The 23,374-nt window shown below is 40.9% G+C and overlaps 1 protein-coding gene and 1 long non-coding RNA gene across 2 annotated transcripts in view; one reads left to right on the forward strand and one right to left on the reverse strand.

The window, feature by feature from the left end:
- LOC138759293 (uncharacterized) overlaps positions 1-10,283 on the reverse strand; it is a 22,348-nt gene extending 12,065 nt beyond the window's left edge. The window contains exons 1-4 of the long non-coding RNA XR_011354697.1: positions 10,211-10,283; positions 6,307-6,478; positions 1,721-1,891; positions 812-887 (exon numbers count right to left, since the gene is read on the reverse strand). This is a non-coding gene — a long non-coding RNA (uncharacterized lncRNA). The remainder of the gene's footprint in view (positions 1-811; positions 888-1,720; positions 1,892-6,306; positions 6,479-10,210) is intronic.
- Positions 8,561-23,374, forward strand: part of LOC138759292 (myosin-4-like) — a 22,544-nt gene continuing 7,730 nt past the window's right edge. Inside the window, exons 1-30 of the mRNA XM_069929485.1 lie at positions 8,561-8,633; positions 9,441-9,659; positions 9,758-9,901; positions 11,052-11,208; positions 11,780-11,807; positions 11,906-12,014; positions 12,124-12,216; positions 12,354-12,417; positions 12,521-12,619; positions 12,986-13,089; positions 13,412-13,550; positions 13,885-14,003; positions 14,099-14,248; positions 14,342-14,512; positions 14,612-14,912; positions 15,017-15,087; positions 15,252-15,339; positions 15,497-15,614; positions 15,709-15,832; positions 16,508-16,644; positions 16,776-17,031; positions 17,324-17,566; positions 17,661-17,837; positions 17,930-18,075; positions 19,029-19,119; positions 19,230-19,619; positions 19,719-19,845; positions 20,401-20,519; positions 21,495-21,691; positions 21,805-21,988. Of these exons, the coding sequence (XP_069785586.1) occupies positions 9,456-9,659; positions 9,758-9,901; positions 11,052-11,208; positions 11,780-11,807; positions 11,906-12,014; positions 12,124-12,216; positions 12,354-12,417; positions 12,521-12,619; positions 12,986-13,089; positions 13,412-13,550; positions 13,885-14,003; positions 14,099-14,248; positions 14,342-14,512; positions 14,612-14,912; positions 15,017-15,087; positions 15,252-15,339; positions 15,497-15,614; positions 15,709-15,832; positions 16,508-16,644; positions 16,776-17,031; positions 17,324-17,566; positions 17,661-17,837; positions 17,930-18,075; positions 19,029-19,119; positions 19,230-19,619; positions 19,719-19,845; positions 20,401-20,519; positions 21,495-21,691; positions 21,805-21,988 (4,350 nt within the window). The 5' untranslated portion in view covers positions 8,561-8,633; positions 9,441-9,455. The remainder of the gene's footprint in view (positions 8,634-9,440; positions 9,660-9,757; positions 9,902-11,051; positions 11,209-11,779; positions 11,808-11,905; positions 12,015-12,123; positions 12,217-12,353; positions 12,418-12,520; positions 12,620-12,985; positions 13,090-13,411; positions 13,551-13,884; positions 14,004-14,098; positions 14,249-14,341; positions 14,513-14,611; positions 14,913-15,016; positions 15,088-15,251; positions 15,340-15,496; positions 15,615-15,708; positions 15,833-16,507; positions 16,645-16,775; positions 17,032-17,323; positions 17,567-17,660; positions 17,838-17,929; positions 18,076-19,028; positions 19,120-19,229; positions 19,620-19,718; positions 19,846-20,400; positions 20,520-21,494; positions 21,692-21,804; positions 21,989-23,374) is intronic.

Here is a 23,374-nt window from a genome sequence, read left to right on the forward strand (position 1 = left end):
TTTTCTAAAATGACACTTTAAAAGAAGGTAAGTCACCTTTGATTAAGTGGTCTGCTAAATTACAGTCCACAATGTTGATGTGCGTAATATAACTACAGCAGAGCCTATATTTGGGAGTCTAACATGCAAACTCTTAGGACATGAAGAGATATTTTGAGGAATATTCTGATTACTTTAATCCTCTCTTTTCTGCTTAATAGTGATCTTCTTTTGATCGGTTGGCAGTGCCTTTAAAAATGGAAAGAAGACAAATATATTTCAAAACTTCAATTTGTCAAAAGCCAATGTAGAATTTCACATTGACGATCTAGGACCTAATGAGAACAAACAACAAACACTGAAGTTTTCATATACTCTTTTATTTAGTGTCCAGAACATAACAAGATAAACTAAACATTAAGGTACCAGAGAGAAAAGCAGTCTTATTCGATTGTTATGTGTGAATTGTGATCTGTTCTTATTAATGCTGGCTTTGTTTGTAATAAAACCGAACTGCAGTTTATAAGAGTATCTACCGTGGTTTGAGGTTATCAAGTGTGCCTGGAGCATCTTTATGCCACTTTAATACAGCATTGTGACTTTATTAAAACATAATCTGTTGTTTACTCAGATTTAATTTGTGTATAATTCTTCTGACTACATGCTTTTCGGTGTTGTCTTCAGAACTTTGGTTCACAGATTAATTAATCTGGAGATTACTTTAATCGTGAACTGGCAATTAAATTACTTGCAATGAAAAGTGAAGGAAAAAGCTAAGGAAAATATTAATTGAAATGCACATGGAGTTTGACTAAAAGTAGTTGTCACTTACTTTTATTGAAGATGCATAATTTTGCTATCCGATTTGATTCAACCTGCTCTTGAGGAACTGTTTCAGTAATACCATACTAGGAGGGAGTAGATAAAGCTTGAAAGACAAATGTCTAAAATAGTACCTTGGCAACAACACTGCTGACCCAGGAAAACTCATATTTTATAAAAAGTTCATTCAGTTTTACACATGGAATTTTTCTATCAATCAGTTAGCGAAGCATTCATGACTGTAAAGAACATATCGGCAACAAAGATTAAACACTTAGGGTTCAGAATGTTTAAAACATTCACGACATGTGCACTTCTGATGGCAGCAATTCCTTTGCAACATTTTCTGCTGTGTGGACAGAATGTGTTAGACTTCTGAGCATTTAAATAATGTTCCTGCTAAGTTCGTGCCATGCCAATTTTGTCAAGGAAGATGGAAGGGGATACAGGCTTGTCAGAAGCAGAATTTATTGGGATGAAACCAATATCAAAAAAAATCTACAGATGTAATTGGATTAAGAGGTGAACTTTCTTAATGAGCTGCACATAATACCACAGGAGAACTTTGTAAGCAATTGCTCGTGAAATCATGACCCCAAAAATGAACATAATTATTAAGCCAAATGCCGATGAATATGAATTAGCCTAAGGTCAAAGCATAATGCCAAGGCTAACATTTTATCTTCATTTGTAGTTTAAGTTGACATTTGTAACTATATTTTACATTTACTTCAGTTGGTTGTTCAAATGATTATCAAAATATATATTAGTTTGGAAGGAAAGTTCAACTATTAGAAATATAGAACATTACTTTTAGTTGAACTCCATAGAACATACACTCATTAAAAAAAATATTAAAAGGCCTATTAATGTCTGAAACAAAATCCCTCAAATGAGAACTCAAAAATATTCATCATACCTGCTGTCTTTTCAGATTTCCAGGATTCACTATTTCTATTTGGTTTTTCTTGTTGCAGAATTTGTGTTTTAATTTTTGCAGGAAGACTGTGACCATCACATAGTTTAATGACTATTAACACGAAGCCGACATCCTTTCTTTGAGCATTAAGTTAAAATGAAGGGAGTGAATCTGGAAAAGATCACACAAGCTCATTTGAAGTTCAGCAAATATGTGCTCTCATGAAGTTTCTCTGAGCAAGGAGAGAACTCTGCTGCCCCCTATAGCTACTTATTTAACATTAGAAGAGAGCGTCATCCCAGTTTGCCCCACGGCCTCCTGCATGCCCCATCATTCACGGTGGAACTGTGGTCTCTTTCCTGAATTAATTCCACACCTTTTACTTCCCTGCAACATTAATTAGGCTGGGGTCTGTGTTTGTAAAGTGCCCTGGAGGCTAAATAGTCTTCCCATATACTTTCAAAAATATTTTGAATTCACTTTGTTACTTGAGCTTTCTGAAATGGAAGAGCTAAGAAAATATTGCGTGATTTAAATCTGCTAAAAATGTATTTGTGTATAGTAGCCAATATTCACACAGAGGTCATAACATTGTTTGCACTAGATCAGGCTTTTCAATAAATTTTATACGAAGGCCTTGCCTCTGTTATTCTGTGGATTGTTAAGACCTGGACTTAGGGGTTGAAAGAAGCAGGAGATGGATAGGAAACTCAGACTTTCAATAGGAGTTGGGGAGGGAATTAGAGGGGATGAATCAGGATATTGAGTGGGGAAAGAGTACAATTAGCTGCAGGTGGGTTTATGGGTCACAATCGGCTGGAGTTACTGAGGGAGGTAATTGGGTTAGGATACTGGTGGGGACCCAAAGGACATCTCAAGGTTCCTTTATTGTCGAGCATAAAATACATAAAATTTGTTTTCCTCCATTTTCCTTATTATAGCATACAAAGAGATGTCACTATCAAGATAAAGGGAAGCAGAAGAGAGGCCCTTCAGAAATATCGAGTGTCCTTGGATCCCACCACCTTCTCCGAAGCCAACCTTTCCTGTGCTCCTGTAACATCCGTGGCCACATGGCCTCCTGCCTCTTCCAGCAGTAAACCCCAGCACAAGGCATCCAAGTCACCTTACATTCCTCAGTCCCTTGTTCCAAGCTCCCGATGCGATTAAGAAGCTGTGTCGTCCCGAGGTTCTTCAGAGGCCCTGCACACCTTAGGCACCATCCCGAATTTGAATTCTGCCAATTACAGAAGTGCCCTGGGGCATTTTCAGCTACCTCTCTCTGGCAATGAGAGCCGATCACTTAATCACGTCACCATTCGCTCAATGAACATTTATACTCACAAAGCTCCAACTATGAGACGTGGTAAAACTAGGAGCAAATGCACCAGTTTGTTGCTTTACAACTGTGATAAGTAGCTGACCAGGCACAAAGGGCCACATACTCGAGCTTCTATTTCGAATGCTCTTATTCAAATGGGCTTCTGCTCTCTTGTAGCATGAAAGAAATAGCAGTAGGGGGTAGCAAAGCTCTCCTCTAGCACAGAGAAAGTAACTCATCAAGGAACTGGATAGCTATAGCTATATTCTTCCAGACTCTGGTGAGTCAGGTGATTGTCCTGGCCCTTCCTCTGATTGACTTGGATTTCTATGTCCTTTAGTTGGAATCCGGGAGCTCTCTCTCTCTCTCTCTCTCTTCTTGCTGCAGAAGTTCTCTCTTACACAGCAACAGCAGTGCATTTTCTTTAATTAATTTTCAGGAACATTTATTGCCCATCACTAACACCCTTGAGGAGATGATGGTGAATCGCCTTCTTGGCCTTTTGCAGTTATCCTGATGAACATACTCCCAAAAATGCTGATCGCGAAGGGCGTTTCCACGATTTACACTCAACAACAATACCCCAGCTACTATTTTCCATACAAAGAGGGAAATCTGCAAGTGGCCATATTCCCATGTAGCCATTGTCCATCTTGATGGCAAAGGCCATGGGTTTAGGAGGTGCTGTCAAAGAATCTTGAAAGATATTAACAGCAGCGTGTTTTGTACATTGGTATAAATTGCAGCAATTGTGTGTCAGTGGGTGAGAGAATTAATGTTTATGGTGGGTCAAAAGTGGACTACTTTGTTTAGGTTGATTTTGGGTTTCTCTGAACTCCTCCAGGCAACAGATGAGATTCCCATTGTATCCGTGACGTGTCTTGCAGGAGGTGGAAAGGTGTTGGGATGTCAGGAGAGTTATCAAATATCCAGTCCCTGACCTGTTCCTGCATCCATGGTGTGGATGGACTCGTTGGGCCTACTAATTAGTGGTGTTGCCTAGGACATTGAAACTTATTGATTGTCCAGGGTAGGCAGATAGACTCTGCCCTGCTGTAGAGGGTTACACCTGGCACTTCTCTAACTTTCCACAAATCTGTCCAAGCAAGCATATTGTCTAGGTCTTGTGTACAGGCTTGGATAGCTTCATTTGATAAGGAATAGCAAATGGGATTGATATTGTACAACCATCAGCAAATATACTCTCTTCTGACACTGTGACAGAAGTGGTATCAATGAAGATGGCTATGTCTCAGACACTATCCTGCAAAAAATCCTGTAGTGATGTACTAGGTGGATTTGAATGATTCCATTAAGCAGAACTTTTCTCTTTTGTGCAAAGTAAGATTCCAACCACTGGAAGGCTTTCTCTTTGATAAACAATCACTTCAATCTAATCTGGAAGCACTTGTGGTAGAGGACCAATTCCATGTGGGTATTGCACTAGTTTCTGATCTACTTCAACAGTGTTCTCCATCATGGTGTTCCAAGATCTTGATGAACAGAGAAGAAGGAACATTAATGAACAGTCTATATCATGCCCAGTTTGGGTCGAGAGATCGCCTTGAAGTTCAGCTGTGCCAACAACTGATCTCCAGCTCACCTTGCACTTTTGCACTTGATAGGTGTGTGAACAATGGACTGCAGATAACCAATAGATCGGGGGAGAAACAATGTCCAAAGTAAGTTCATTCCAGGCCTTCCTGTTTTCAGTGTTGGAATGTGTCATGGTGTGGAAAGTAAAGTGGTTATGTCCCATATGCCAGCTTGATTGTAGATGTCAAAGATTGGCAAATCGATGCATGCTTCAGTTCATCTCTGGATGCAATGCATTGCATGCAGCCACAGTGTGTTTGTGGCAGTGGAAATGAAAGTATAAGATGGTGGACTCCACATGAATCTTGAAGGCATGTTTTATTGCAAAAGTTTTTAAATAGAGTGAACATAATAGGACTGAGGAACTTACTGAATTCAGTTTGTTGGTTGGTTTATGTGTCCAGATTGCAAGCCAGGTGGTTTTTCAGCCAAGTACTGACTAGGCCTGAGTTTGCTTCACCTGTTAACTATAGGAAGCACAGCAAGACTATTGATCCAGTGTTCCTCTTTTGTCATGAATATTGGAAATGATCTCTGCCATTCATTCTATCTTCATTTTTTTTGTGACTGGTCCATTTTTGAACTGAGATGATCCCCAGGATATTTGTGTTGGGCTCGACATAATTGGAATGCAACCAAATGCCAAGGTTGCTTGGTTAGACTCAATGATGTTGGAAACATCATATCCTCGCACTTGCATTGATGAACGGTATATGTCAAGAGTGAATCAGTTCCTCTCCTTGTTTACAATCATGGCATACTTCATCATTTAAAGGGAACCAAAAATTAGGCAACTGCCAGTAAATTTTCTCAATCTTGCTGTTATTTTGAGGGGTGGCCTTTGATTAGTATATGGCAATGGTTTGATCTTTCTGTTGCCCTGAGTAATTCCAGATGCAAGGTTCTTTTACTGAGACCATTGGCTCTAATTAATTCATAATAATTTTCTTTGACTTTAGAGTTTGTCCTCAAGTTCCATTAACTTTGAAATATCAAAACCACATTTAGTAAAATGTTCTTTTGGCATCAAATATATTCCCTCCCAATTCAGTTCTGTAATTAAGGCCCTTGTGGCAAGTTTAGGCCAAGGTTGTAATGATCAGAACCCAAACTGGGAATTGGTCAACAAATTATTACCAAAAGGAAAATGATAGGATTCTCATTACTTTATAAATAAGATGTCCAGTTTGGATTTGTCCAACCACGTTCGCATATGGAGGTAGATGCCAGTACTGGAAGAGCTTGGCTTCAAGTTTAGCTCGTTCTAAAGCACAGACCTTGGAGAAATAGATGGGATTTTGCTGTATTCGACATGGTCTGCCTTCTTGCTCTCACCTGGAGTGAATCACACTGGTCAAAGTTAGGCTTTCATGATAGTAGAGTCCTTGGCCGGAGTCAGATAGATGGTCCACTCTGAATTTCTAACTGGACATGATTGCAAATGATTCACATTTGTTTTATTTTCACTCTCTGCCTTCATTTGTGATGGGATGTTTTAAGGACACTCCTGTTCTTTCTCTTTAATTCTTCACCATCATCCACAACTGGTTGTGGTCCCACTAACTGGGGATAAAATTATTCATTAAAAAAAATCTTGTCCAGTTAATTCTTCAAACTTCTGTCATGATTCACAACTAAATGTGACAAATTTTCAAAGCATTGCTCTGACCTGCTAGTTGAGGGATTGCTTTGCTCCATGTATTGAATGTATTAATGACCCTTTCCCTATTTGCCTTGCAAGTAGTTGCGTGGTGTGGTCTCATCGGGTCAGCACTTGCCAATTGAGATGCTGTTTCAGGCATGTCCATTTATTTTCCTCATTGAATCACTGTGGCATCTGACTGAATGGAAACCACATGAAATTACAGTTTAATTAATTTATTATTGCCTTGCATTCCCCACTGTGGATATCTCCACTTTCAACCACAGTTGGTCTTAAAATTATCACATTTTCCATCCTGATGGTGTCAGAAAATAGACTAGAAGGGCTTCATCTCTACCTTGAGTTGGATCTATTATTCTTGAAACTCTTACCCAATATAAATCAATCTATTTCAAAGCAAATTTGTAAGGGGGCTGGAAATCCAGTGGTGGATTAACTACCATGCGGGCCCCTAAGATGAGCTATTAGCCTCTTTTCCATTGTCATCCCAGCTAATTGGCTGTGACGTGTCCCGGGATAGGAAGTCTTTTGTGCCATTTCCAATGGGACACTAATTGCTTTTCACTGAACACAACTCATCCCTGGGGATTGGATTTTTCTGCAAACGGGTGACTTTCTGTTGTCGCTTTTCCACTGGTTTTATCAGCAAACACCAAGGATATAAGTCGGGGTAGAGGTGGTTAATCCTTGATGTGAAATGATGTCATTTGATGCTGGCATTTGGACAATGTTCCTTTTTCACTGGACCCTTTCCCAGTTAATTCCTGGGACAGCGTGTCAATGGAAAAAAGGCTTTAATAAGGCTCCCCCTGACCTTGCCCCCACCCCACCCTTCATTGAATATAATAAAGTATCATTGTTACATTATATAACTTATTAGGAGTCTCCAAAGTGGTCAATATAGAAACCTGGAGGGTCAATAGGACTATCCAAGGGGTCGAAAAATTCCAGGGGGTCGAAAGGCCCAATAAACATGGGGGGGGGGGGAGTTGATTGAACTTTTGGGGTCAAAAGAATTGTAGAGCCTGATGGGACCCCAACATCCTTGCTCCTGCTGGGAGCCCGAGAACCCTGCTCCTGCCATGAGCCTGACGTCCCCTCTCCCTTGAGCCCCCCTCCCTTCTGTGGCCCTAGGCTTAAGCCTACTCTGCCTCATGGTTAATCTGCCACTGTGTAGATCTGAAAATAAAATAGAACATTTTAGTAACAGCTATCAGGACCCCTTTTCATTTTGATTCTCTCTCTTGATTCCAGCATTGAGTTATTTATAGGGTTCTGCTGGGCCACTGGAAAGGCAATGACATGATATTTCATGGCAGCATCTATGATCCACTATTACACCAAAACTATAAAACTGGAACTTCAAAATATTACTTTCCCTCAATTTTAATTTTTCTCGTTATCCGGAAGTTACTGATTATTTAAAATGCCTTTTTTTTAAATCGTTTTACCAAATTCACAATTGAGATTGTTAAAAGGGTGCTTCCAATTCCAATCTTGGACGCCTGTGCTACTTCTTGTAATGTTGATTAATGGAAACGCTCGGAACAATCTGAACTTTTCACTGAGGTCAAATTCAGAATCGCGTGGAATAGAAACTCCTTTCTGAATGACATCGGGAAGGTGGAGAGATTTCGAGACCGAGATATAAAACTCCCGTTAGGCTATTTTAAATGTGTGAACATCGTAACTCGTGTACCAAATATTAAGAACTAGTCTTTTTTTACGCGCCAGTAATTATTTGCAATCCAACATTGAAATGTTCTTAATTCAACGTCGTCTTTAATTGATGACCTTCTTTCTCCTCTGGTGAATCACCAACACCTTTTTCCCCCATATGGACTGTCTGAGAGCCCATCCTTAAAAATAACTTCATCTGAGAAAGCAAGAGTTGAAGCAAGTTTGATGGTGAGACCTTTGTACACCAAATATAGACGGCTGCTTTGCTGCGCCAGCGAAAAGTTCTCTATAAAGATGCACAGGGAACGTCTCCAATGTGCCACGGTCTCAGCTCCGCCGTACGTACTGCAGGCAATGTCGCTGTTTTCCTCATTATCAAAGATGCTGTGTATAGTATTTTGCAATTTAAACAGTTGTGTTATGATTGCATAACCTTAACATTCAGGGAAGGCTGTCGCGTTATTAACTTAAGCGTGCTCTGTCACACATTCACTGTAAATTAAACTCATCGGTTCAAAGAGTAAACCGTGTAGGAACTTCGCGGTTGCAGAGGTCTTGAAGCAAACTAACTTAAGGCTAATGTTTTATCCACCTTGATTTTTTATAGTTACTTGCAGCGGGAGCCCTTTTTCTTCTGGAGTGGAGACAACAAGGTACGGACCTGAGCGCTGCATATATTGTTCATTTCAGTGCTTGAATCTCCATCTGGATTACTCAACCCTTTTTAATTGAACAGTGCTTGTACTGTGGGCGCTCACAATGGGGACATAAACACGATTTGGGAGATTGGGGATTTTGACATTGGTTGTATCCACCTGCCCCTGGATTGGAGGAGAGAGTAAAAACACAATACTGGAGGCACTCGGCAGGTCAAACCGTGTGCACTTTTGTGATGTATCTTTGGTACACACGGTTTGACCTGCTGAGTTTCTCCAGCCTCGTGTTTTTACGTCAGCCAACGGTGTCTGCATTCTTGTGTTTTACTCCTGGAAGGAGCTGGTTGGAAGGAAGAAATCTAATTTTCAAGAGGGGGGGGGGGAGCTTTTTGGACATAACAGGTTGAAAAAAAAGCCACGCTGGCGAAGGCGACAGCGTACAAACTGCCACTTCAACTACTCAAGCTTGTTGAAGTTGCTTTTTGAAGACTGGAGACCTCCCCCCACCCCCCAAAAAATGTGCAGGAGGCTGTCAGCGGTCATTTGACGGGGCCGATAGATGGCCCTAGCGCTCCTTGAACGTTCAATCTGATTGCGTTACTTGGCAGGGAGTAAGACGGTTTAAAGTGTGGACCATCAGTTCCCCACTGGCGGAGTCGGGTCTGCGGTATTATTGAAAGATTGGGGGGAGGAGGGGGGGAAGGAATGCAAGATATTCACCGTGATCTTTTAATTTTGTGACGAGATGGATGGGGTTGATTGCATTTTGATTGCAGCATTGACAACCGTGTACCTGTGTTGCAGCTGTGAACCGAAACCATGGGGGATTCGGAGATGGCAGTGTTCGGAGAGGCAGCGTTGTATTTGCGCAAACCGGACAAGGAACGGCTGGAAGCGCAGAACCGCCCGTTCGACGCTAAAACCGCCTGCTATGTTCACGATGACAAGGAACTGTACGTGAAAGGGACGGTCAAGAGCAAGGAAGGTGGCAAAGCCACAGTGGAGACCTTATTGGACAAGAGGGTCTGTGGAAGAATTCAACTTTCATATGGTATTCTGAAGTTCTTCACAATGGCAAAAGTTTCCTTGAATAACATGCGGGCTCTTGATTATTTTTGCAGACCGTAACCGTCAAGGACGACCAAGTCTTCCCCATGAATCCTCCAAAATTCGACAAAATTGAGGACATGGCAATGTTGACCCACCTGAACGAGGCGTCCGTGTTGTATAACCTCAAAGAGCGTTATGCAGCCTGGATGATCTACGTAAGTACAATGACTTTAGCTGACAAAGAAGGCAGTCGTTTGACAATGCCATCCAGATTAGTTTCATTCTCTGGGCCTCTTCCAAAAGACCCCTACATAACTATACTGTCTCCCGTTTAAGATGGCCATTGGCTGCGACATCTCCATTTTTCAAGAATCTATCAGTTCCCTCTAGCAGAACAACAATCATCTGGTCAAATTGCCATGTAAAATGGGGTTAACCGAGCAATTTGCACTGTTGCCAACCCAGGTATATGGCTGTTTGAAAGGGTCCAACCTGGTCAAAACCCAAATGGGGCCCAGACCTACCTCAGATGTCGACAGGGGACCCAGTAAAACTTAATCCGAGCAGGTGGTTTGAAAGGGGGAATGGTCCACCTGGTTAATCTGGTGACATCAGAGCTTGCATTTGTCTCGGGGAAACCCCTGGCTGAAGTGCTGCCCCCGTAAATGTGAGGGGGGGGGGGGTTGCTCCTGTGATTTGGTGGGGGGGGGGGGTGTGATGTGTTGTTGCCTTGAACGGAGTGGGGACAGGGGGAAAGTGGTTGCTGCCACGATCGGGGCGGGGGGACGACGACACAACCATTTCCCTTGTTCGTGGCAGCGGCTGTTCAGCCGGGGGTTTCTCAGCTGGCAGAGCAGTTCCAGCGGCGTGGGGGATAACGGCTAAGGAAGACGCCGTTACTCCCGCACTCCCACAGTGAGCCATTGCCACGAACCGGAGTGGCACGTCGTGGCAGCAAACGTCTCCACCCCCCCCCCCCCCCGCCCAGCGGCACATTGATGGGGGTGGTGGGGCGATTGACAGCCAGGTGCGGGGTGGGGTGACTGACGACGGATAAGGAAAGGGAACTGACTGACGGATCACTCACCACATTATAACGGGGATATAAATTGCTCGTTTGGCAATTTATCAGGTAGGTCTGGCTGCAATTTGAAAGGTGTATCCTGCTCCCACCTCCCAGTAACCACACCCTGGACCCACGTTGTAGCTTAACAAAAGCCATCCATACTTGACACCTACTGACCTAACTTCAGTTATTTAAAGAAGACTTTTGGCCCTCTAATATTTGTAAAGTGAAATGTTGAAATACATTTGAAGCCCATCATGAAGTAATCCTAATTGTAAAGCAATTGTCTCTGTCTCCAGACCTACTCCGGGTTGTTCTGTGTCACAGTAAACCCCTACAAGTGGTTGCCTGTGTACAATGCTGAAGTCGTGGTTGGCTACAGGGGCAAGAAACGTCAGGAGGCTCCTCCCCACATCTTCTCCATCTCTGACAACGCGTATCAGTTCATGTTGACTGGTAAATGTGTTATTCTCTCCCCGTCCAGTTTCTTTTTGAGATGGGAGTGTGTGCATGCAGATACTCTGGCCGGAATGCAGACCAAAGGACTGAGTGTTTCTCTGAATGGATGCATGTCAGAGTTGCATTTTTACCTTGTGACTCAGCGTCCAGCGGCTGCAGGCTGGGCGCGGCCATTAAGATTTCTATGCACATGCGTGAATCATCGATTGGCGCATGCGCGGTGGGTTCACGTCTTGGCGCTCAATTGGCACATGCATGAGACTGAAGCCCCCCTCATGTGCACCAATCAAACGCCATTATGCAGACCGCGCATGCGCACAAGAATCAAGGTAGCCAATGGATGCTGGGTCACCCACTAGGCACATTTTGGCTCTTACGTAGCCTGTATCCCTGTTATAGTTGGTTAAATACAAATTGTGTATATATATATATTTTTTTAAAAGCAGTTGTTTGTACGGATGGACGCGTCATAGAGGTCGCAAGTCCGGGTGGGGTAGGAAGAGGGAGAGTGTGAGTGTGTCTCGCATCACAAATATGCCCATCATTTTCTCCTTTCTTTACCTTGCAGATCGTGAAAACCAGTCCATCTTGATCACGTAAGATATTTTGTATTTTCTGGTTGCCCTTTATAAATCAGTTTATTATCAGTGGGACAATTCCCGATTTCTTCATGTAATGCTTTCATCCATTCCAGTGGAGAATCTGGTGCTGGGAAGACTGTGAACACGAAACGTGTCATCCAGTACTTCGCTTTGGTGGCGGCTGCTGGTGACGCGGGCAAGAAGAAGGAGGTATCTGGCAAGGTACGGTGAGAACTGACTTGGTAAAAATCAGAAACTTCTTGCTTCGTTGAAGTTACTTTCTTTGCTGAGTAAACGTCCCAACTCCTGGTTACCAAAATTATTTTTACAGGGGACCCTGGAAGATCAGATCATCCAGGCCAACCCGCTGTTGGAAGCCTTTGGTAATGCCAAGACTGTGAGAAATGACAACTCATCACGTTTTGTAAGTGTCTGAAACACCCAACTGTTCCTTATGTTGTCCCCCATGATGTAAAATCTGCTGATTAACCATCCTGTTGAACAATCTAAAGGCTTCAATAACATCACATTCTCTGACTTGAATGATCTTTACATTTCAAGGGTAAATTCATCAGGATTCACTTTGGTACCACCGGAAAACTGGCTTCTGCTGACATTGAAACCTGTAAGTGAGGTGGAAGTGGAAATGCAAATAATGTTTGTGAATCAAATTGTGGACACACACGTCCATTCTTCATTCAATTGCACATTTGCTTGTATCTCTCCAGATCTATTGGAAAAATCCAGAGTGACTTTCCAGCTGAAGGCTGAAAGGAGTTATCACATTTTCTACCAGATGATGACCAATCACAAACCAGAAATCGTTGGTAAGATTCCAAGTTTTGGACTGTTGACACCTCCATTTCTCTATTCTCTGTCAACGAGAAAGATGGGCTTCAACAAATTTCAATATATTATTATGTGCATATAACTTTTCATTTCATTAAGGATATAAATCAATTTATAATGCCACCTCTACTGTAAAAATGCTATTTTCTTAGCCTTCATTGAAAACAAATGAAACTAGTTGCATTTAATCTTTTGATTGACATCACCTCATCTGCAATACTTCCAGGTATTCTGCAGTTAATCAATTTGAGAAATTGTGTGAATGGAAGAGGAAAAAATGAATTATGTACTACCTTTAATTAGGTAAATTACAATTTCACCAACAAACATTTTTGTTTTTGCAGAGTCTTGTCTCATCACAACCAACCCCTATGATTACCCATTCATCAGCCAGGGTGAGATCACTGTTAACAGTATTGATGATAAGGAAGAACTGATGGCAACAGATGTGAGTATATTCTCCACACCTTCATTTGTATTATCCACCTCAACTGATACAACCTTAAACATGTAAAAAAAAATCCATCTGCATTATTTGTAAACCATTTTACTAAGCAAAAAGTAACTTAGAATGTAGTTCAGGTGGAAGATCAAAAAAAATGAGTAAACTGATCATCTTCTGAGCATCAATAAAAATAATAAAATCTTTAAAGTTTTCAGAAAAAAAAAACTGGTTGCATGAAAAGGTTTCAAATTTTGCAAAAATGAGAAAACTTTTCATCACATTGGTCTTTTTGTTGGATGATACATTTTGATTGCTTGGGTTACAGACCGCCATTGATATCCTGGGCTTCAATACTGATGAGAAATGGGGCATCTACAAACTCACAGGAGCAGTAATGCACTTTGGAAACATGAGGTTCAAGCAAAAGCAGCGGGAAGAGCAGGCAGAGCCCGATGGCACTGAGGGTAATATTTAAAGCATCTCAAAGACGCTTCTAAATATATTAAAAAAAAATCAAACTTCCTCTTATGCACAATTTAATTTAGTTCAACACTTGAAAAATAATGAACATGTTTTGTAACCTGATATTTGGGAACTAATCTGGAATTTTCTGTGGTTCCTGCGTTAGTCCTGAAGATTCAGATATTTAAAAAATCAGTTAGATAACAGAAAATGAGAAATTTCATTTTAATTCCACTGAGCACTTGGTTAGAAAAATCAGGTGCGCTTGCAAAAAAGTAAATTGGAAACAGATTTGTAGAAAATCTAACATGCTGATTACCCTCTGCTTTGTGTTAGATGCCGACAAAGTTGCTTATCTAACTGGCCTCAACTCAGCAGACTTGCTAAAGGCATTGTGCTTCCCACGAGTAAAGGTCGGCAATGAATTTGTGACCAAAGGTCAGACTGTTCGGCAGGTACAGTTGCCAAGACGTTTAATAAAACAGTATGGGAATTCTTAAAACATTCAGATTAGATGCCCTTTCCTAACATGCATGCTGTATCATTCCAGGTCTACAACTCAGTTGGTGCCCTTGCCAAGTCAATCTATGAGAAAATGTTCTTGTGGATGGTCATCCGTATCAATCAGCAACTGGACACAAAGCAGGCCAGACAGTATTTCATTGGTGTGCTGGATATTGCTGGTTTTGAAATCTTTGATGTAAGAATCAGATACATAGACACTGATTTTTTGTTTAAACCAGAAAGTTAATTAAATGAACATGAACTCATGTGCCTGTTTCTATTTGTGCAGTTCAACAGCTTAGAACAGTTGTGTATCAACTTCACCAATGAGAAACTACAGCAGTTCTTCAACCACCACATGTTTGTTCTGGAACAAGAGGAGTACAAAAAGGAAGGAATTGAATGGGAGTTCATTGACTTCGGAATGGACCTGGCTGCTTGCATTGAACTCATTGAGAAGGTATGTGTCACCATAAAAGTCATTAATAAGAGCTGAATACATGTATGTATCATTGTGTGATTAATACAAATTTAAAACAAAACATTGGGATTCCCACAGCCCATGGGTATTTTCTCAATCCTTGAAGAGGAGTGTATGTTCCCCAAGGCCTCGGACACTACCTTCAAGAATAAACTGTATGACCAGCATCTTGGCAAGTCAAACAACTTCCAGAAACCCAAGCCTGCGAAAGGAAAGGCTGAAGCTCACTTCTCTCTGGTTCATTATGCTGGCACTGTAGACTACAACATTTCTGGCTGGCTAGATAAGAACAAGGATCCATTGAATGAAACAGTAACTGGCCTGTTCCAGAAGTCATCAGTGAAACTCTTGGCTCATCTCTATGCTGCAGTCCCTGAAGGTAATGCTTGAATGCACACACAGTTGTTACCAAAGCATTTTACTTGACTTGCATCCTTCATTTTGCTAACCTGTTTAGAACAAACAATTGTTTTTTCTTTGCAGCTGAAGGTGGTGGAAAGAAAGCTGGCAAAAAGAAGGGTGGCTCCTTCCAGACAGTATCTGCTCTGTTTAGGGTAAGATTTCCTCTTGCGCGTATATTTCATCCTGAACAGTTTTAATAATTTTGACATAATTAGTTTTGATTGAAATGTTCCAAAATGAAGAAGCAGTCCAACATGATGATTGTTAATACATGCAAAGAAATGTGATCAATATTGATTAATTGTTCATTTCACAGGAAAACCTGGGCAAGCTGATGACTAACCTGAGAACCACACATCCCCACTTTGTGCGCTGTATCATCCCCAATGAGACAAAAACACCAGGCAAGTTTAACCCTTTCAATAACCTACATTCGTTCCATACAGAGAAATAAAGTATCTGAAACTGTTAAAAGCGTACTCATTTGTTTTTTAACTGGATCAAAAGATGATGAAAACAGCCTTTTGAACTAAATTTCAATGGACCTTTTACATTCATCAGGTGCTATGGATAATCACCTTGTCATACACCAGCTGAGGTGCAATGGTGTGCTGGAAGGTATCAGGATTTGCAGAAAGGGTTTCCCAAGCAGAATCATTTACGGTGACTTCAAGCAAAGGTTAAAAAAAAATTAATTAGACAGAATATTACTGTCTGATTTAACTATTAATTTAGTTCAACATTCAAATCTATTAATTTCTTTCATAAAATAGATATCGGGTTCTCAATGCAAGTGCCATTCCTGAAGGTCAGTTCATCGACAGCAAGAAGGCCAGTGAAAAGCTATTAGGATCCATTGATGTGGATCATACCCAGTACAAATTTGGACACACCAAGGTAAATATATTTCAAATGTAATTTTATTCTTTTAAAATAATAGCCTGATTATAACGAACAATAGCTCTCAATAGAAGTTCACATTTGTGATTTTTTTTTTAAAAAAGAGCGCAATGTCGGGGAAATTATATTGCTGAAAAAATTAACATCATTACTGCCTGTGAGTCCTAGTGGTTGGACATGTAGTAGAGTGAATGATCGACAACTGATTTTTTTCCAATGCAATTTATTGTGCAGGCTTCCTCCAAAAGGTCAGAGGGTCCTGCAGGATAAATCGGGGTGCAGGAATTGACTCAAAATTTCTGGCACATTTCTTTTTAGACTGTCTGTGTCGTGGCAAAATTCCTTAATTGTGCTATGACATGTCTGTAGTCAAAAAAAAAAACAATTGACTGAAAGAATAATCGCCAACTTTTTATAAAATAGGGCAAAATAAGACAAAAAGTGAAAAGGACCAGACTAATTAATTCAGATTCTTTATTTCTCTGGCAAGATATGCTTTACTGCCTACCCCAATTTGCTCCTGACAGCCATAAGCAACGTTCTCAAGTTGCTGACCTCCAACATTCCAAGGACTATGGGTATGGGTGTATTTGGATGGCATGGGCATGTAGGCTGAAAGAGTCTGTTACCGATCTCTAAACTAAAATGAAAACTTGTGTTCATTTAATTAAGGTGTTCTTCAAGGCTGGTCTCTTAGGTTTACTTGAAGAGATGAGAGATGAAAAGTTGGCAGCCCTCATAACCCGCACTCAGGCCATGTGCCGTGGCTTCCTTATGAGGGTTGAGTTTAAGAGAATGATGGAAAGGAGGTAAATACTACTACTTACATTCAAAAATTAATCTGCCAACAGTATGTTTTACCATAATATTTTGTATTTACCCTTAAAAGTTACAGAAGGAATGTTGTGTAATCAATTCCCTGTCTACCTGTATCCTTTAGGGAAGCATTGTACACACTACAGTACAACATCCGTGCATTCACAAATGTCAAACACTGGCCATGGATGCAACTGTATTTCAAGATCAAACCTCTGCTGAAGAGTGCTGAAACTGAAAAGGAAATGGCCAATATGAAAGATGAGTTTGAGAAAACTAAGGAGGCATTTGCCAAATCTGAAGCAAGGAGGAAGGAATTGGAAGAGAAGATGGTGGCTCTTGTCCAGGAGAAGAATGACCTCCAACTTCAAGTCCAAGCGGTAAGTGCATTGGCTATCTTTGATTAGTCGTGCATGTCGACAAGTAATAAAACCTGATGTACCATCAATTACTCGAAAGACTATTGTAGAGAAACCAATAAACTTTTATTCACATCCATACTGTTTGGTTGACCTGCACTGAGCTGCAGGGGGCTGTAGGGCAGTCACCTTTATAGAGGAGCCTGTGGGAAGGGGCCAGAAAAACAACCAGCCAATAGGTGTGCCTGACCAGACAATGATACATAACAGTGGTTTAACCACAAAACCTATTCATTGTATCATTTCATTGCAGGAAAGTGAAACTCTGGCAGATGCTGAAGAGAGATGCGAGGGACTGATTAAAAATAAAATTCAACTGGAGGCTAAACTCAAGGAAGCGAATGAAAGATTAGAAGATGAAGAGGAGATAAATGCTGAGCTGACTGCCAAGAAGAGGAAACTGGAGGACGAGTGCTCAGAACTGAAGAAAGATATTGATGACTTGGAGCTCACCTTAGCCAAAGTTGAAAAAGAGAAACATGCCACAGAGAACAAGGTATTATTGGGCAATTTTGATGTCCAACTGAGAGACAAGTTACTGATTATGCCTCAGGAAGTAAGTCTGTGCATTTTATATTTACGAAACTTAGGTTAAAAACCTCACAGAAGAGATGGCTACTCTTGATGAAAGCATTGTTAAGTTAACTAAGGAAAAGAAGGCCCTCCAGGAGGCTCACCAGCAGACTTTGGATGATCTCCAGGCAGAGGAAGACAAAGTCAACACTCTGACCAAGACAAAGACCAAACTGGAACAACAAGTTGATGATGTAGGTATCCAAAATAGCAAATCAACGAGTTTGAGAAAATTACTTTGTTTTTTAAGCAAATCCAGCTAAAATGTTATTTTTTCTTTAAAAAGCTCGAAGGTTCTCTGGAGCAGGAGAAGAAACTCCGCATGGATCTTGAACGGGCTAAGAGAAAGCTTGAAGGTGACTTGAAACTGTCGCAAGAAGTAACCATGGATTTGGAGAATGACAAGCAGCAACTGGATGAGAAACTGAAGAAGTCAGTAGTTAAATTACGATCAAATAGATCTTATTTCAATGCATTGCTTAAATTAACCCTTTAGCTAACCTGATGATTGGAATATGGAACTTGACTTTCAAGAAGCAGGCGCTCAGGTTTTATTTTTAATTTTTTTTATATATATAAAACCACTTGGCAAACATAAGACAATATTTTAAACTTACTCCAAATACATGTGGTATTTTATAAAAAAAAATAAAGTAAAGAAATGCAAAAGAAAAGCCTCCTATAACCTCCCACAATCTAAAAAGGTCAATAAATATTTAGATACCTATAAGAGAAAGGGTAATGTTAGAGATTCATTTTAAATTTTAAAACCAACAGTTTGTATCTTTGGGCTCCATATTTCACAAAATGTATAATATTTCTCTCTTAAATTATAATTAATTTTCTCAGGTGGAATACAATTCCGAACTTCTGCATGCCATCTCTCCATTCAGTATCAGACTTCCAAGTTATAGCAATATATTATCTAGCTATGGTCAAGGCAATTTGAACAAATTTTAATTGATATTTATTCAGTTTTAATTTAGGTTTCATCCCTCTAACATCCCACAGTAAAAATAATATTGGCTCCTGTTGGAATCTTACTCCAGTTATTCGTTCTAATCCAAATCAAGCCAAAAACATTTCATTGTGGAACAATTTAAAAAGTACCAACTTCTTGTCCAGGCACATTAGTTATATTTATTTGATAATGGGATCTCCTGAAATGTCTGTGATTAAACTTGAAAACAAGGTTCCTCCCATTGTTTAAAACTTTGTACTGTATATTGTTGTGAATAATGTGATCAGGACAAATAAAGATTGATTTTAAATGTCTGCATATTATCACATAATCATGGTTCATTATGTCTGAGAATTTTTTAAAAAATTACCATTATTACAATATTTCTTTGTGATTTGTTTAATTTCTCTCTTACTATTAAAAGGAAAGAGTTTGAAATCAGCCAGCTTCAAAGCAAAGTTGAAGATGAGCAGGCAATGGGCTCCCAACTGCAGAAAAAGATTAAGGAATTACAGGTGAAGTATCTGTCCAGTGAAATGATCAATGCTGCTCAGTAAAGGTTATTTACATGACCTCGTCCACAATTACTGGTTCACCATTGACATCAATGTATATTTGCCTTCAGGCTCGTATTGAGGAGCTCGAGGAAGAAATTGAAGCTGAACGTGCCGCTCGTGCCAAGTCTGAGAAACAGAGAGCCGATCTCTCTAGGGAACTTGAGGAGATCAGCGAGCGGCTGGAAGAAGCTGGTGGGGCAACCACAGCTCAGATTGAAATGAATAAGAAGCGAGAGGCAGAATTTCAGAAAATGCGCCGTGACCTGGAAGAGTCGACCCTCCAGCATGAAGCCACGGCCGCTGCTCTCCGCAAGAAGCAGGCCGATAGCGTGGCAGAACTCGGGGAACAAATCGACAACCTGCAACGTGTGAAGCAGAAACTGGAGAAGGAAAAGAGTGAGCTGAAGATGGAAATTGATGACCTTGCCAGTAACATGGAAACAGTGACTAAAGCCAAGGTAAGGTGACTAATGACATTGAATACAATGCTTGGATAATTTACTTAATGAGTTATGTTCAAATTGTTTTACATCTCTTGAAAACTGTTTTGGTTCTAGGCAAACCTTGAAAAAGTGGCGCGGACACTGGAGGACCAGGTCAGTGAAATGAAGAGCAAACATGATGAACATCAACGTTTGATCAACGACTTATCAACTCATAAAGCACGTCTTGCAACAGAAAACGGTATTGATCAGTTCAATGTTTATTACTTAACACTTGTGTAACCATTGTGAAATCTCTTGGAAAGCATGAATGAAATCTGGAGACAATCTAGAAGGCAGCCTTTGGCACTTTAATTGCACTGTAATTAAGTCACGATGACTTCCTAAGTAGTAATACTGGGTCTTATAGTCTTGCTTAATGTCTATAATTTCAACTTAAATAAATCAGTGATTTTGAGATGGTTAGATTTATAGTAATGGTTACACAAGGTCAGGTATGGAAAAAGTTTGGGTTTGGATCGAATGAAATTGGGTTAGAGGTTAACTTTATACTGAAGCAGACTTATTCCCAAGGGCCATTCCCATTACGGGTGAAAGGACACACCTTTCCTCTGTAATGGGCTGCCAGTTTTATAATCAGCCTCATTTCCCAGGCATAACCCAACATCTGACTCACATTTCTCACAGTTCAATTATTTAATTGCTGGCTGGCCTCTATTTTTCATCACCATAAAGTATTACCTTTATTTTGTGTGATTTTGTTTTCTCTCTCTGAGCAAACATTTCTAATTTGCAGGTGAACTGAACCGACAGGTGGAGGAGAAAGAGGCCTTGGTATCTCAGTTGACAAGAGGGAAACAAGGGTACACCCAACAGATCGAGGAACTCAAGAGGCAGCTAGAGGAAGAAACAAAGGTACCAAAACAATTTACATAAATCTTCCACAAATGCCTCAGAATCTTGAACAAAGTTGAAAATAATAATGGGCCAGAACTTGCTGGGAAATGCTGGCAGTTCCAATAATATACCATTGGCATTTAGCCTCATAATTAATAACTTAATCAATTTATTATTATTATTAATAATACATATTAGAAGCTTGGCTAGCAAAGCTATTACAGCGCCAGCCCCTCGGGTTCAAATCCGATGCTGTCTAAGTACTTTGTGCGCTCTCCCTGTGACTCTTATGGGTCCACCAGTTTCCTTCCATCCTGGGGGGGTGGGGGGAAATAAAATACCTACTGGGTTTGTAGGTTAATTAGTGTATTTGGGTGGCACAGGGTCATGGGTCAGAAGGGCCTGTATTTGTGCTATCATTCCAAATTTAAAATGATTTTTTAAAAATAAATTGCCAGAAAGTCCAAAATCGCCATACTTGTAGAATATAGCAAGCCTATTCATTCAAATAGTGAAGACCTGTTTAAGAAAGATCATATAAGTATTTTAAATTATTTTTTACTCTTTGCTTAATGATTCTGATTAAAAGCATTAAAATTTATTTCTGCAAAAACTATAATTTTTCATTGTGATCAAATGAAATTCAGAAATAACGGAAGTAAGTAAGACTGGGAATAAAGCTATACCATCTTTTAATTTTATTTTAAAAGTGTTTAATCAGCAGGACTCAATATCACACAAGGCCTCCATTGCTGTGCCAATAAATTCACAACGCTAGATCTACAAAAATAATTTGACTTCTCATAGGTAATGGTGGCAAACTTTCTCAGCATGCACTGGGCCACTGTATGTCAAAAAATATTTTTTTTTCCCCATCAATTTATTTTATTTCTTCGGAAGTATATTTCTATTCATTGTGGCTTTGAAGTGTCAAGGCCCAATAACTCACTGAAATGCTTCATACCTTGGTATTTACCACAATAATGATTTCAGGCGAAGGGTGCCCTGGCCCACGCTCTGCAATCCGCTCGTCATGACTGTGATCTGCTCCGTGAGCAATATGAAGAGGAACAGGAGGCGAAGGCCGAGCTCCAGCGCGGCATGTCCAAGGCCAACAGTGAGGTGGCCCAGTGGAGAACAAAATACGAAACCGACGCCATCCAGCGCACGGAGGAACTGGAAGATGCCAAGTATGTAATGAGGAAGAAATCGGGGTTCATGCACCACATTCTGCTCATCAGGATTTCTGTTCTTGCAACTATCCTGTGTGATCGTGTTCTTTTGCTGACTTTGTGCTCTCCAGGAAGAAGCTGGCTCAGCGCCTGCAGGATGCAGAGGAGCACATCGAGGCCGTGAACTCCAAATGTGCTTCATTGGAGAAGACAAAGCAGAGACTGCAGAATGAAGTGGAAGATCTGATGGTCGACGTAGAGAGGGCAAATTCTGCGGCAGCAGCTCTCGACAAGAAGCAGAGGAACTTCGACAAGGTAAGAGCGGGCATTGTTTCATTATCTTGCCCTTTCTATAATTCTAAAGAAAGTTACCATCATGTTAGTATTGAACAAGCTCATCTTGTGAGAGCCAATAGAGTGGTCACACAACCATGTACCAATTAGATCATAAGTGAAGGGTTTGACTATTTATGCCCTTCGCTCACTCACAAACATCCAGGAACACAGACCCAAATATAATGTCTATGAGAGAATGGACGGAATGCAAGTAAATCAACTAACTAAGCAACCCGGGGAAAAGGTACATAAAGGTGCGATATCTGTCTTTGAGGTCAACGTCATAAAATCCTTCAAAAGGATGAACACTCAGAAGGATTCAGGCCCTGATGGTATACCTGGCAGGGAACTGAAAATCTGTGCCAACCAACTAGCCCAGAGTGTTCACCGATATTTTCACTTCTCATTGCTGTAGTCAGAGGTTCTCACCCATTTCAAAAAGCCATCAGTCGTACCAATGCCCAAGAGCAGGGTGAGCTGCCTCTGTGACTTTCACCCAGTGGCATTCATATCTATTATAATAAAACACTTAGAGAGGTTGGTCATGGCCAGAATACACTATATCTGGACCCACTGCAATTTGTCTAATGGCTCCATAGCAGATGCAATCTCACTGGCTCACCATTCATCTCTGGATCACCTTGACAACAGCAACATGTACATCAAGCTACTCTTCAACTACAGCTCAGGTGTCAACACCCTTGTACCTCTCAGTACCCATCAACAAGTTCCAAAACCTGGGCCTCTGCACCTCCCCGCCCCACCCCACCCCCCCCCCCCCCGGTGACTGGATCCTTGCTTTCTTCATTAGAAGACCACAGAGTACAAATTGGAAACAGTGTCTCCTCTTCATTGAAAGTCAACACAGGTGCTCCTCAAGGATGCGTGTTTAACCCACTGATCTACTCGCTAAACACCTATGACTGAGTGGGCAGGCACAATTCAAATGCTATCCTCAAATTTGCTGATGACACCACAGTTGTCGGCAGAATCCGAGATGGCAATGTACAGGAAGAAGATCGATCAGCTCGTTAACTGGTGTCACAACAACCACCTTGCACTCAACATTAGCAAACCAAGGGGGTGACTGTGGACTTCAGAAGGAAATCAGGAGATCATAGGCCAGTCCTCATCGAGGGGTCAGCAGTGGGCTGGGTCAAGAACTTCAAATTCCTGGGTGTTCACATCTCGGAGGATCTGTCCTGGAGCCACATGTCAATGTCACCAACAGCTATCCTTTGTGAGTAGTTTGGGGAGATTTGGTATGTCACCGAAGACTCTCGAAAACCTCTGCGGGTGGACCGTGGAGAACATTCTGGCTGGTTGCATCACCGTTTGGTATGGAGGTGCCAACTCTCAGGACAA

This window comes from Narcine bancroftii, chromosome 3 (assembly GCF_036971445.1).
Source record: "Narcine bancroftii isolate sNarBan1 chromosome 3, sNarBan1.hap1, whole genome shotgun sequence".
Lineage (NCBI taxonomy): Eukaryota > Metazoa > Chordata > Chondrichthyes > Torpediniformes > Narcinidae > Narcine > Narcine bancroftii.